Here is a 15,344-nt window from a genome sequence, read left to right as displayed (position 1 = left end):
CAGACTTTTAAATGAATGCATTATGCATTAAGTAACCTATTTCGCAAACTCCATTTTAGTTTGAATAAATTGGCTTCTAATTTAGCAAGACCGAGTCTAGAGTTAGTGTCTTTTTCTTTTATTTCTTTGCCTTTTTTTTTTTTTTCATTTTCGTTTTCGTCTCCGGTACGTAGCTTTAGGATGTTAGATAAGTGCCTTCTGAAAGTGAAAACAGTAAATATGCACTAAATAAGGAACAGCTTGCTCTGGAGTCTGAATTCTTTAGCCTAATGTCGATCCACTGAGTTGCCCCGTTTCTCTCTGCTCAGCTGGACCACGGGTTTACCATCAAGAGATCAGGGTCTTTGGACTACTACCAACAACCAGGAATGTATTGGATAAGGTATGAGATGGTGCAGCGCCAACAGTCAGTGTTTCCATGGCAACGTGCTGGCAGTCTCCATTAACCAGTTCCTTCAGTGGATAAACATGCTTTTTGATTTGTTATCCGGTCCATATGCTGCTTTATCAGTTTCGTTTTAATCTTGATTGAGATGCCACACCCCCTCATTCCCTTTCTTCACCCATCCCTCACACCCACATCGCCAGCTTTCTTTTCATCGCACATGTTCAGTATCAATTTCCCCTATAGTTAAAAGGACAGTGTATATAGAAAATCTACTAGATATGCTGAAGTACGCACCCTCCCCCTCCCTATTGCTTGTTAAGGCATCTGCTTCCCCTGCGCTCCTGTTTTGAAACACACGGAGCAGCAACAGGCTCTCAGCATATATTTTCCTCTTTTTCCATGCGAGATGTGGAGCTATATACTGTCATTTTAAACCCACTAAACACAATCCTTACCTTAGATTGAACAATGCATTTACATTACGCGGTCCGTAGCAACTCTCCCAAGTTCAATGAAATACAATGCATTGTACGTGCTGGTAAGCTTGTGTTTCTAACAATGCATTCTTTCTCTTTTCTTTTTAAAACCCTTCTGATACCTATTTATTTTGATTTGATTTACTTTTTTTTAATATTGCATGAGTCTTTTGAATATATTTTTTCTTCATTGTGTAACTGTGCCAGGGTTGTCGTTAGCTGGCTCAACCTGTATGATGAAATGGGGCTCTGGGCGGGAGGGGGTTATTCTGGAGTGGGGGCAAGGAGGGATCCGGGTCTGATAGCCCACTCGAGGCCCGCGCACCTCCTCAATCAATCCAGAGCCCTGGAATTTCCATCAAGTGGTTATTTGCTGGCTTTTTTCCTTCTTATTCCTCACAAGACCTGCATTTTGATAGCTGGAGAGATTTTTTATAAGTTTCTTGCGAAACCTGCGTTTCCTAACACTGCAGTGATTGAAGCCTTTAAAAACTCGTCTGTGAGGTATTTGGGAAAACTCAGCAAATTAACTGCATTAGTGAAACAGCAGAGATGGTCACTGCAAGTGTTTCCAGTAAAGTAAAACTCCCACCCTGCATCATTTCACTGAATGCATGGATCGGGCTACGGCACGGTTTCCAACAAGCCTAGCAGGTCCCTGAGCGCACGCTGAGGGTCAAGTAGATTCTGATATGGATGTTCTGGGGAAAGAAAAAACAAAAATAATCCAATTTGTCAGGCAAAAAGTAGAAATGTAGTTCCCATCCGTCAGCTGAACGCTGGCTAGCAAGAATTGAGAAACGCTTTCACTCCAAGCACTCGAGTGTGCAGCAGTACCCGTAATTCCAGCCTATTGCACTTGTGTCGGTGGCGATAAACCTGCGGCGACCTGGGAGGACATAGCAAAACCTGCTCGGTCTATTTTGTCACTTGGCATCGTGCTTCGCAGGTTCCAGCCCCGTAACACAGCCGAGAGACGGCAGCACAGCATCTGTGCTTTTTGGTTTTGAAGAAGAGGGGAATGAGGCTTTAGCTGAGTGTGGGTTTGATAGTATTAGAGGCATTTTTGCTTTTCTGATTGTGAAGGAAAGATGGCATTTTGCGTCAAGCAGGACTTTGTCAAATAGTTCCAAATTTAATGCCTCCTCTGTAAAACGGGGAAAAAGCTCACATGAGCTCTATTTATCTTCCAGGAGTTTAATTGCCATCCATGATCAACTTAACATTCCTTCTCTGCTTTGCTATTTTTATTTTACCAAAACAACAAAAAAAAAAAACCACCAAGCAAAAAATTTGCCTTTCCATTTGCTACACACAATGTTTGGATCTTTTAAAACCCCAGCCTCAGGGGGAGCAGACCACCAGAAACAGGAGCCTGTGATAAAAGCGAGCATCTCCTCTCAGATTGGCCTTGACTCAGTTTAACTGCATAGCCCAGATTTTGAAACAAACCATACGCATTTTGAGGAGGTAAGGGGGGGTGGGGGGCGGGGGGAGAAGGCTCTAATTCTGCAACTTGGAAAATAAATAAACGCTATAAAAAAAAAAAAAAAAGGCCATTTGACTAAAGCACTAGTAATGGCTGCCATCAGCATACAAAATGACACATCCCTGAATAATGGGCTGGAGCAGATGGGCGATAATCTCTCTTATTCATACATAAACTGCTCTGTTTTCCAGCTGGGGGCAGTAACGACAATGTTTATAATTAGTGCTTTCTAAACAGGGCACCTAGCGCGGAGAGGCAGATTGGGAGAGCGGGGCTCCTAGGCGTAGTTGCTTAATGAGGAAATGCTCCAACAGGGGGTATCTCTGAACAGGCACTGCCCTGTGTTTGGGCTTCTTTCATCTCCAAGAAACAAGCAACTGCTGGAGTGACCAACATTTTAGTCTAAATAAAACCCTTTCGATGTAGCCAGTGTTTACTTTTTAGTAGCGCAAATGCAAAGCATATGAAAAGGTTCGTCAATTCCCATCTAGAAAACAGTTAATTTATCGCAGGCCCGTGAAAATTAACCTGAATTCACATGTACAGCGAAAAACGAAAACAGGTCCCAAGGAAAATGTAATGCTCCCTTTGTTAGTGTTAAAGTATTCATTTCTTCTCCGCTCCTTTGATCGTTTTCTTCCCTAGTTTCTAGCAGTCTTCTAAAATATCTTTTCAAATGGCACTATTTCCTCTTTCAATCAACCAGAAAACCTTTTCCTTTCTCTGCCTAAAAGACTTTCCCATTCAAAGTGCCTCAAAGTCCTAATTTTCTGAGCCCTCATTCTGCATCCTGTTTTATTCCCTTTCAGTATGATAAGTGCAAAAGTGACGTGACTTTTTTGAGATATTAAAATACAACAAACCTTATGTACAGTAATAGTTGTTATAGCAGGAAAATTTTACAGTGTTCTTTGAACATGAGGAACGGAAAAAACCACAGGGGCCAAATCAGTAAAATCATTTGGACCCCAAACTGCTACGTGTTTTAAAAGCAGCCCACCTAATGCTGTCGGGACATCAGCCCTGCAATCAGAAGCGCAGAAAAGGCCAAAGGAGTGTCATTAGGGGATGAGACCTGGAGGTCTCAGTTAAAGCCCCGCAATCTGCGCTGCCCCAAGGCTGGGGAAACGTTGTTGTTCTTGGTAGCCAGGAAAGTCAGCCTTGGTGCAAGTGGATAATGCCCGTGGTGCAGTCACATCTTCATTCACCCCAGATGACCAATGTCAACTCAAGTCGAAGACAACAGAGATCACCCATCTCTGAGCAGAGGTACTATGTTTGGGATTTCTTTTTTTTTCTCCAAAGTCAGCCCATTCTCTGATCGATCTCTTTGTAAAAGGATTAAAGCCAATGCATTCATCTTTCATAATTTCCCTTGTAGTGGAATTTAGCAACAGTGACCACAAAAAATCCAAATGGCACCTGCATTGTCCTTCTGAAATATCATAACTGATAGATTTACTTCTTATAAGGAACTTTTCTTTAAGATGTACTTAGCCGAGGCTTTTAACTGTTTGCGTGACTCCATTTTTTTTTTGGCTTTCTTATAACTAAGCCAGAATATTAAAAAGTGAAAGTATTTCAGGACTTCCCTTTAACCCCAGACGTCACAGTGTCCCGTCCATAGCCTTCTTCAGCTGCGTTACCCGTTCCTCCTAAGAGCAGCACATTTTGAAGGCAATACTTTGCATAACTTACCAATGTTTTCTTCGCCCCTGAATTTCCTCGCTGGTTATGGTTTATGTCTGAATCTTAACATCATTTTAATCTCCTACTGACCAAATAGCCTGAATTTTCTGCCTTTTCTGGGCTGATTCAGAATGTCAAGGGAGCACCAGAGTGGGTGTATCTAACATAAAATATTAGTAGAAAATATTAGTATATGTAGTGTTATATATAAGATCAGTATAAACTGTTAGCCTGTTATTTTTTATGTATCCACAGACATTATATAAAAGCTAAAGAAGCAAAATAAAACACGGGAAATGTATGGGAAAGTCATTAATGGTCTTATCTATGTAATGACAATAGCAAGGAGACATTGGATGCCTAACGAAATCATCAGTCCAGTCACTACTGAACTCATAAAATACTGGATTTTAAAAATACAGTTCTCACAGTTTAAAAAAGTATCTGAATAGCTCATTTGAAAATCCATAGTTCCATCCTCTGTCTTGCCTTCCTAATTCCCATTACTCCACATCTGTCCAGTTACTTACACCTGTCCCAAGTGGACATGATACACTTTCAAGTCAAAAGTTACAGCCAGACATCTTGACAACGGGACAAGGAAGTTGGGAATCAGACTTGTTATCTGTAAAGTGCCATTTTTAATACCATAAAACCCTCTGTAAGCTGAATATTGGTAAAAACAGGCAAACTTCTAAACTTATTTAAAATCTCTTCTCCTGCTCTTTGACTTAGAAAACCACAACCGATTTACAAAGTATAAATAAAATTCACCCATGCAAACAACTTGGCACTAAGTCTCTTCCACGTGTAATTGAAACCAGCTGAGGAATCCTGTCTTTAAAAAGGGGGGATGTCAAAGAGTAAACACAATCTTAAATATAGCAATAGGAATTCAGCAGTTGTATGTGTAGAATACTTGTCTTTGTATTCACTCACCATTACGATACAAAGCATACATCAGATTGATTTGGTTTTCTTTCGTTTTTACTTTCATTTTAGCTAAATTTCATGCCCGAAGTTACATGGTGCGCTAAAGGACTGGCCTTTTGTATTTGGAGGTCTAGGTTCAAATCCACTCGATTAATTTGTCCCCTCGATGTGGTCATTTGCACGTCTCCAAATCACCGTGTAACTTGACTTAGTTGTAGCTTGTGCCTGAGGGGCTAAAAATAACGTGTCTTTCACTCCTGGACTGAGGTGCATTGCAAAGTTTGAAGTACTCTCCAAAAAGTGTCTTGGATCATGGATCAATCACACACACATATATATATATTTTTTTATATATATATATAACCTGAGAAACCCATGGAAAAAATAAAAAAAGGTCAGACTGAAGGGCTGCCTGGCTCGTGCCATGAGCATTGTTTAATGCTCAGTTTTACAGTAGGGAACCTGCTGTTACATACCTCAACATATTGAGGTCACTAGCCAGAAGCTGAAGGAAATAGGATAAAATTGCCTAGGTGTGAACATTTAAATACGTGCATACATGTGCATGTATATAAAAGAATGCACTGAAAGAAAAATGCCAGTGTTTCAATACATATGGCCGTGTAATTCCACACAATAAACAAAGCATCATGAAAATTGCAAACAAATCGCAAATACGCTCCTGCAGAATGAAAGCGAGTGAAGGGAAGGGTTTCTTAGATTAATGCGTGAACAGCTGCATCCCCAGTTCAGTCTCCTGGCTGGTATGAATAATGGATGGGCTAAGAGGCAAAATGCACAATAATGTTCTTTTATTAATGAAAGGAATATATATCTATATTTGGTGGCCAGCAGTAAATTAAGACAAGTGAAAAGAAAAACAGTCACTGCTCACATTCATAAAATGCAGTTACTTCAGTCCAATAATTACTGACCTGACAGAAAATATCACCCCGCAGCTAACACAAGGTGCATCCCACTGCAAGCCCAACATATATATCAAAGCAGTTGTAGGTTTTGAATGTCTGTTCAGAAGCACAGAGTTCAATGTTTTCCAAGAAAAAAGCATTTGCATGGCTCAGGAGTCCTGCAACATCAAGACACAGAAATCAGGAAGAAGACACTTCCTTTGGCAAAATCCTGGAAAAATGCTAACTGTATCTTAGTGTATAGGTGACGGAAACAAAGATTTTAAAATAATGCTCCATTACTTCAAATTAAATGCGTTTCCAAAAATGGCTTGTTAACCATTTGGTACCGGGTGTCAGGATTACTAAATGTTGATGCAAAATACATTAGTGCTTAATGAAGTGCTTCAGACCCATCAGCACCGAACTATTAGAGGCAATCCACTTATCTGCTGCTGGATAAGAAGCTCTACATTTCCTCAGATGGATTGTAAGAGGACAGCCGCATAGCTTAAATAAGAATGCTATCCTTACATTTTAGTTGCCATTACTATCATACAGTGCTCAAAGTTCTCACTCTCTCACCTCGAGCTGGGAAAAAAAATGTCAAAACGTGATAATGAAAATCTGGGATTTGCAGCCCTGTGAAGCATAAGTGCACTTCAGATCCTCTTATTATTTATTGAAAGAGTAGCTTAAAGTAGAAATGCCCTGGAAATCCATAATGGACTGGTTCATGCATCGGCGAACCACCCAGCTGAATAGTAGATGGAATAATAAATCTATTAAACCAAGGCAATGCGCATAAGAGGCCTTTGTTACAAAACCGTGATAATAATGAAAAAGCTGATTTTTGGAATACGCCCACGTGCACAAGGAAGTGAAACAGTAGGCGAAAACTGCACTTACAAAAACCACATGCGGGCATTACTCAAATGTATCTTACCATCTCCCCAGCCTTCCAAAGTTTTAATCTATCGTATTTGGAAATTCTTTAGAGGTAAAAAATAACTGTGACCTCATTAAATGAAAACTAGCATTTGTGCAGAACGCCTGGCAGTGTAATAGACACTGGAAATGCAAAACGTCATTGTGACATCGGGCAGAATAAGCCCACTCTTGCAAGTTCTGTGGGGCTTGTGGGCGCTCGCTCTGTGGCCAGAGCTGACCCGTTTTGTGGTCGTGACGTATGAAACACTAAATGTTAGAATATGATCTAAGTATTTTTGCTTTCACTAGATAAATCCTCCCTTCTTTAGCTCTCTGTGACTTTATACATTTTTATTCGATAAGCTCTTTGGGTGAGAAAGGCTCTGAATGTCTCTCAGCCCAGGAGAGTAACCACAATAATGCCCCTGAGTCCACAAGCATGCCTTTATAAAGACCAATTAGATCAAATTCAAGGGGGACCTGGGATAAAAATGTAAAGAAAAAGATAGCCTTGAAATATCCCAGGAAGTTTTTGAAGGGTTAGGAAGCCAGAAATATTTGGGCTTACAAACTGCAGCATGAGGTGCTGAATTAGGTGGGACGATCCTTAACATTTTTGATTAAGAAGGAAGTGCCTTTATGTATATTTAAGCAAAAGGCCCCAAAGCTTTCCCAAAAATAGTAGAAAAGTAGTATCTCGGGGCTTATTTTTTTAAAGGCATCTTTAAAATGATGTCCTGTTATTTAATTATCTAGCTAGTTTTGCAGTTTCGTATTTTTGTCCTTTAAAAAAAACAATATCCGAGGTTAAATTTCAAAAAGAATAAGAATCTTTTATTCAAGAGCATTCACTTCTGTGTAACTTATCTAATTTTAAATACCTTCGGTTTTTACATAGACATTTACCATTCTCATGTAGCAGATTTTAAAAATAAATTTTTAACTTAATACAACTATTTTTATTTATTGGGCCAGAAACGTTTAACTTTCTCAAAGGAGAGTATCTATTACCACAGGATGATGTGATGTGGTTTAAACTTTAAATAAATGCTTATTTCCTGTAAGCATAAAAAATACTTTAAATGGAAATCTGTATTTTATAGAATGGTAATATATGCCATTCTTTTCAATTTTCACACAGAATTACATACTGTATGCAGTATATTCACTGTGTGTAAAAGATCGAGGTAGTCTTCTGTTTCACATTAAAAAATAATCAAAAACTGAATTGGTTCAGGGCTAAGAAACGTAGAAGGCATTGCAAATACTAATTAGAGCTCTTAACTGAAAGTTTAGCAGTAAACAAATTCTCAGCAGATGAGAAGTGCTGGATTTTGTAGCAATTATTATTTAAAATACAGGGATGGATTTATCGAAGTTAATTATTTTACCCCTTTAAGGTGGTTCTGTGAAGGTTCTAGACACAAAAATAATAGTTCAGCAATTTAGCCTAACTAAATCCATTTGCTATAGTAGCTCTGTACTCTTGTCCATCTTTCTGTCTCTATTACATCATTATTGAATGCTGATTACATTATTTTAGAGCAGGGATTACTATAATACTATTCTGCACTGGTATGATGGATTTAGTTTTCATTTTGTTCTCAAAAATATGTTGGCTATAAATACATCTCTGCTCTCCTACGAGGCTCACACTATAACTGGTAAATTTTCTAGAGAAATCAGTCATTTATATCTCAAGAGAAAACAATAAATCCTTTGAAACAGAATAACCTTTTAGCTGCATTCTTTTAAATTGAGATTTTCATACTAGGGACAAATTTTACAAGCCTTAGCAGTTAAACCTTTTCAGTTCTCAAAGTTATCTTTGCCTCCAGTGCCTTGATCAGATATTTATTTGCATTTTGTATGTCACCTTACTAGCCACCTGCCTTTTCCCTTTTTGCTTTTTCCAAAAAAAAAACCGGGCCACGTTTTAAGAAGGCAGCCCTGCTTCAGAGGCAGTTAAATATGTGTCAAAGTGCTCTTGCTGAATCAAGGCCATCCTGTTGAACTTGTAATTTTACAACCGTTTCGGGGACTGCAGTCTAATACACTGTAATCAAGAAAACGGCAAAATCCAGTCCCATGCTTGAAATCATTGGCCAGAGTTGGGCTGCCCTTACCTGGATTGCAGTTTCCCCCTGTAAATGTGCCAGACAAAGCAGAAGAAAGGATGTGGCTAGAAGTCATAGCCATCTTATTAAGACTTGCATTCTCAAGAGTGACAGAACCTGATCAAAATATAAAGCCTACCAAGTAAACGTTCTTCTTCCCCCTTTTCTAAATACTCTAGATAGACCTAGATAAAATTTGTGGAGTACTGAATTCGATAGACCTTGGTTAACAGGAGGAGACAGGGTGGTCAGGCCAGACGGGTCTTTCCGTCAGAGCTCTTCAGCGTTCTCCCTAAGAACATCCATTGAGAGGCATGAGGAGGTGTCAAAGAGCTGGGCTACCTCCCTTCGGTGTTTGTTTTTCTTTCTTGTCTGACAACTTCATCACAATCCATCTTTGTTAGCCGATTGCACTGATTTGAACATGGGTGAGTGTGTATCAGCCTTCATTAGGTCAAATCAAAGACAAGTGTACATCTCTGCCTTGCCTGTAGAAACAGATTTATACTTTGAGAAGGGTGGGGGGAAGGTCAGTTGGTATTTGGCTTGAAATTTGAATCTATTAAAGGATGAAATTAATAGCATCCAGAAGTAGAACATATGGCATCCATATATATGGTACTGTATCTGCTTGATGATGTCACGCTACCTCTTAAGGTTTGGGAAATGCACTTTTTAAAGCATTTAGCTATGTTGTGGGCTCAACCTTTCAGACCTGACTGAGACAGAACAGGTTTAATTTGGTCTGAACATTTATTATCCCTGGTATTTGCAGGCCACGTAAAAACTCATGGTTTTCATTAGCTTTGCATTTCACACACAGCCTAATTTCATTTATTCTTATTTTATGCCCCTGCCAGACCACCGCTCTTGATAAGGAGAGGCAGGTTTTCCGACGAAGACGCAACCAGGATGTGAGGGGACGTTATAAGGCACAGCAAGCTCCACCTGAACTCAACTCCGAATCGGAAGACTATTCACCAAGTTCATCCGAGACTGTTCGCTCACCTAACTCACCCTTTTAATAAAACACTTTTACTCAAAAGTCTTGGCTTTAACCCTTTGAGACCCTGAAAATCCTTCAGACCTGTGTGAAGTGATTACAGCTGATCTATCCAGCGGTAAACGCTGGGATGGTGGAACGCAAAAGGGTGCTCACAGAATCTTTGTAAGAATAATTTCCTAATTGATTGAAATACTTGTTCTCTGTTTAGATTGCAACTTGCTGCTAATATGATCCTCAAAGGGTTAAGGCTATTTTGCTTTTTTATTTAAAGATAGAAGCAGTGAATGTTTTCATCAGTGAAGCTAGGAACTGCAGTATGTAATTTTAGCACATGTTAACCCTCTGAGTAAACGATCAGCTTAAATCTTGACAACCCACATTAGGGCTTTATTCTGGCTTTTTTGCTTTTATACGCACATATCTTTTATACTACCCTAAAGTTCCTTGCCTGTTTCTGGCCAAAACAGTATCAAACGCACTATTGCTTAGGGATTACAAATGTAGGCTTTAAAAGTGAAAATAAAATTAAACAAACAGCATCTTCTACAGCATCTTGTTCTAAACCTGCATCATGCTTCCATAGGGAGTGACTGTTGTTGGAGGATATTATGCAGGCTACATGGGAAATTCAGTTTAGGGCAGCCTCACGGTTTACAGAAGTTGACATGATGATGGCCACAAAAGGTTGCTTCCATATCGTTTGCTGCTAATGACAATGCAGAGTCTTGAGAAATGGCTTGAGGACACGTTCTGTCATGTAATGGTACGTAATGATCGAGTTGAGAAGTTCCTGGTTCCTTTGCCTCACATTCAGAAATGTACAGGCATCCTCTCAGCACGACCTGCTTATTCCAGGAGAGACATTTTTAAAGATTAACATTGATGAGAATTACCCTTAAAATAGCTAGAGTACTTCTAAATCGGGGAAAAATGCAAGGCATTTAATAGATGTGTAAAGCCTAAACTGAATTAGTGAAAGTTTTGTCTTAGAATGGAGAAACTAAAAATTATTCACCATTTCTATTTGTAATACTTAATAAAACGGGCATTTACACAGAGTATACATATTTCTGGTTTGTTAAAACCTCAACACAGCATTATAGCATTTTATTTAACTGTTACCATAAATCTGGCTTCCACGGAAATACTACTTTTGCTTCAGATATGACAATTTGAAAGAAAAGATTATAAAATCATAAAATCACTCAGAATTTCACTTGAATGAAAAAGGCAACTTCCAAAATCCTATTCTAAAGTAAAAAAAAAAAAACACTATGAAATTTAGACTTTCTGTTATTACTTATGTAAAATTGAAGTTTTCCCCTCTCACGTTAAAATGTTTTCACGGTGTTTTTGAAAAGTTGCATGAATGTGGTTTCCTCTTTCTTTCTCCCCACTCTTTTTCTCTTTTTCTCTTCCTTTCATGTCATACGGCTAGAAATGTCAGTATGTTGCCCAAAAAGATATGCAGACTTTTCTAATCTCACTGGGGAGTATAAATAAGTTTTGGAGGAACGTGACAAGTTGCCCACAATGCCCTTTCCATTCTGAGTTGTGTTTGCTCTTGAACTGTCCCTATGAGCAGTTGTGGCAGCAAATGTGTACCTGCAGCTTGTTGGAGCTAGTGTAGTGCTCTTTTGCATTTCTAGTTGGGAGTATCAATTGAACCATATTTCAAGACATGTTGAAATTGTTTTGTTTCTCCATCCTTTGAACTCCATCTTTCATTGTCTCAGTCATGAAAATTTATATATTAAAAGCTCTGAAGATTTTAAATACAGGAATTTCATCTTACGGGTCTTCACGCAATTGGTACAAGGAATTTCATGCAGAATGCAGTTAATTTCACCCAGTGCTAATAATCTAGAAGTGAGACATTTAGTCTGAACTAGATCTCCAGACTTCCTTGGTAATACAGAGAGATGAGCATTTCCAGGTTTGATTCGTCTCATCTGTCGTGGGCACACATTTCAGGCAGGACTCACGCTTTGATTCCCCTATTACTCTCACTCCGTTGACTGTAGAAGGAACCGCTGGTGGAAGCTCACATCAGACACCAGACTTCAGATTATGAGTTTAGTAAAATGAATCTCATCAGGAGACTCTGATCTCTGAATGTACATCCATGGGCAGAAGGCCTGTACAAGACCTTGGTTACTCTGTCTGAAACCTGAATAACAACATCTTAACCCAAGTGAAGCAAAGAGGTGTCTTGCTGGAGAACTCCACAGTGGCAAGAGGTGAAGGGATAAAGGAACTGCCATACACAAACTCTCAGCTTTTAGGTTTTGGGAAAGGGCTGTGTCTGCGGCAGATCCTTGACCGTGCCCGTCCAGCCCTAGAGTCACTGCGGAGAGAAAACCTTTGGTAGATAGGGCACAGCCACTGCCATTGCGATGTTAATGGTTGTAGTTTGATAACATCTGGATAGGACAGGGATTACTTTTCCATAGGACCAAACCCTCAGCCAAGGTAAATCCCCCCTTGCCAGTTACCTACATCAATTTACAGTAGGTCAGAGTCCGGCACATGTTTTTCTAGCATTGCCCTTCCCACATCATATCACAGCCTTCCCTTTAGAAGAGATCCAACTCAACCATGTAAATGCAAGACATACATTTGGTAATAAAAAGGTGTCCATAAATACCACATGCTCCTTGACTATTGGGGAAATTTGGCAGTCTTAAAGCAAAGACCAATGTTCATTCTTCTTATTTAGAGAGTGTAGTCAGGAGAAAAAAAAAATGCTTCACCTTATGCATGAGAAATAGTATTCAAAAACCCATCTGGGATTTTCCTATCACCTTTGCTTTGCTTTTCTTTGGAATACAGGTTTATCATTAAAATAAGATGTTTGGCTCCTTCATCTTACACCATCTTGTACTACTTAAAATGTATGTAAAAATAATCCTAGATCCTGAAATCCCTACTCATCCCCAACATCTTATATGTTTCTGATCTGTGGTTTATGTTTTATGAACATAGCTATAAAAATATTTATTTTAAGTTATTTTTGGATCTGTGAGAGATTGGGTTTCAAATTGCTGATAGCCTCTTTTTAGGCTTCAGGGAAAGGTATCCAAATATTTAAACTGTTTTAAAAGTGGTTTCCATGATGGTTTTAAATAGATCCATATATATATTTAAATATAACCATATATATGTATATATATGTATAGTTTCATGGAAATAATAATGGTTTGGGCTTGTTTGGCAGCGAGTGCCCCTTTTCTTGTCTAACCTCTGAATTCTGTAAAAGCAGAATACATGGCCCTGAAAATACTTGAAACACCAGTGAAAAGAAGAACTCAAAGATAACAGACTATTTCTAATGTGATAATGTGGGAGAGCACGTAGCACACTCGTCATTTTACTGTAATACCTACCACTCCTCCTGACTTCTTTCTTCATTTCCCTTTTGAATCATTGGATCGTGTTGGTGCTAAATGTGACAACAATTTTTTTTTAATGCTTGTTACATGTACAAGGCCAACTTCCTCCCACCAAGCCGATGTTGTTCGCTGAGATGGATGGCAGTCGTGGTAGACACCATCTATCACCAAGGAGATGGAGAGGAGCGCTTCCAAAGGGTGATTCAGGTCATCTAATATTTGGTCTCTGGAGATGCCTGTCGGTCTGAGGAGAGTAGAACAGGGTCACTTCCAGCTTAATTCCTCTCAATTAAATGTAAGCGGGGATAACGTGGACCCCAATCTAAGTGCAATATTCTAGTGAGCTTACATGCAGTAAGCAAACTTTGATGTGAAAATGTAGTGCTGGTAGGTGATAGCACAGGATTAGTTAAACGGTACTGAGCTGGGTGTTGTCTCACCTAGATGAATCCATCTAAGATTTAAGCATCTAATCTAGGGCAATCATCTAAGCTTCCCTTATAGTTGCTAGAGACTGGTTTCTCTAGCGGATAATTAAAATTCTAGGATGGCTGAATTGCTCGCTAGATGAGGTGCCTAGCCCAAATATATTTAGAAAATGATTTATTAAGTCATGACATATAAATTAATATTTCTGTAAGTTAACAATTTTCATAGCATTAATGTACAAAAAATCCAGAATACTATGGTTCTACTCAGAGGGTTAACAGAAAAGCACTAGGCATGCTGATTACATTGGTGTATCCAAACTGCTTTGCTTTTTTAGCCAGTGTTTGCTGATTTTTTCAGAAAATTCTTGAAAAATTTCAAGTTTGAAATAATTTAAGTGTTGTTGTTTAAGGAATTTCTATAACCAAATTAATCTTATTTTTAGCTTAACTTACCACAGGAATAATATGTATCATTGATGCAGTGTAAGTCTGTAGTTATCAATTTTATTAATTCCACAAGTGATTCCAGAAATCTCTCTTTTTTTAAGTACTTACTATAGAGCTTACAATGGTGGCATAGGTGACTGAGACTGTCTTTCTTATTGGTAAACAAACAATATTGTAATTTCAAGAAAGTCCTAAGAATCAGCTTTTCAGTTTGGTAGTGTACTAGTTAGGGGAAAGCTATCTCATGACATGCATTGTGTAAATCATCTTTGTAGATGAAGATTGTTCATATTAATGAACACATTCCTTTTCCTTGACATTGTAGCAGAAACTGTTTACTTGTTAATGAACAACCAATACATTAATTTGCTTCAGACTGTTAGAGGGGAAAGTGAGATTCCAGTCATTGACGATGTTATTGCTTTACAGTAGCCCTCATCTAATTTAAATGTGGTGCATACTACAATAAGCAAAGCCAAACCTGTGAATAAACTCCTGAAAAAAGCCTGGTGGGTCTTTATTCAGTTGGGTGCTCGCATACAGTAGCGTGTGACAGCAGGAAGGCTTTCAAGAATTGTCGAAATGAAAGCGATATATCCACAAATAAGAGCCAAATTGCAATCCTTTCCCTATGGGGCATATATGTTTAAAAAGGAAAAAAAAAAAAAGAAAAGAAAAGAAAAAAGAAGAAAAATTGGCTCAGAGGTTTTGCAGTGCTACTATATTACCACAGGGCAAGTACATTAAATCATTGTTATTTGCTAGCCTGGGGTATATGTTAGAAAATGGCATCTTTTTTATTTAGTTTAGATTGTGGGCAGGGAGAGCTTTCCTAATGTTATTGCAGTGCTGCCATGGTTAAGGCTGTGTTAGTATTTCCATTATAAACTCTTCAGTCTCAAAGGTTTTTAATTTGATCGTAAAAATTTGCTGCAGGCAGAAACTTGGCACACAATTTTTCAGCTCAGAGTGATTCTTTCCCTAAAATATGAGGGAAATCAGCTTGACCTCTTCGACATTTATTTTCTAAGTGTACACAAACATTCCCACACACAGACACAAAGGCGGTTTTTATGCAGCTCATTTTGGACGTGTTGCACTTTCCAGCATATCTCGCAGGTCTGAGCTACAAAGGTGA

The 15,344-nt window shown here is 38.8% G+C and overlaps 1 protein-coding gene across 3 annotated transcripts in view; it reads left to right on the top strand.

Moving 5' to 3' along the window:
* The window catches only part of DCLK1 (doublecortin like kinase 1), a 253,203-nt gene extending 238,491 nt beyond the window's left edge, over positions 1-14,712 (top strand). For 2 of the 3 annotated variants that reach the window (XM_063332771.1, XM_063332788.1), the window contains one exon: positions 9,791-14,712. In XM_063332771.1, coding sequence (XP_063188841.1) covers positions 9,791-9,955 — 165 coding nt within the window. In that variant the 3' untranslated portion in view covers positions 9,956-14,712. Of the gene's footprint in view, positions 1-308; positions 383-9,790 lie in introns of all 3 variants that reach the window. The other variant, XM_063332780.1, reaches the window with a different exon arrangement.
* Positions 14,713-15,344: the final 632 nt, after the last annotated feature.

Source organism: Chroicocephalus ridibundus, chromosome 1 (genome assembly GCF_963924245.1).
Source record: "Chroicocephalus ridibundus chromosome 1, bChrRid1.1, whole genome shotgun sequence".
Taxonomy (NCBI): Eukaryota; Metazoa; Chordata; class Aves; order Charadriiformes; family Laridae; genus Chroicocephalus; species Chroicocephalus ridibundus.
Note: the sequence above shows the minus strand (reverse complement) of the source record. Positions and strands in the feature narration are given on the sequence as shown.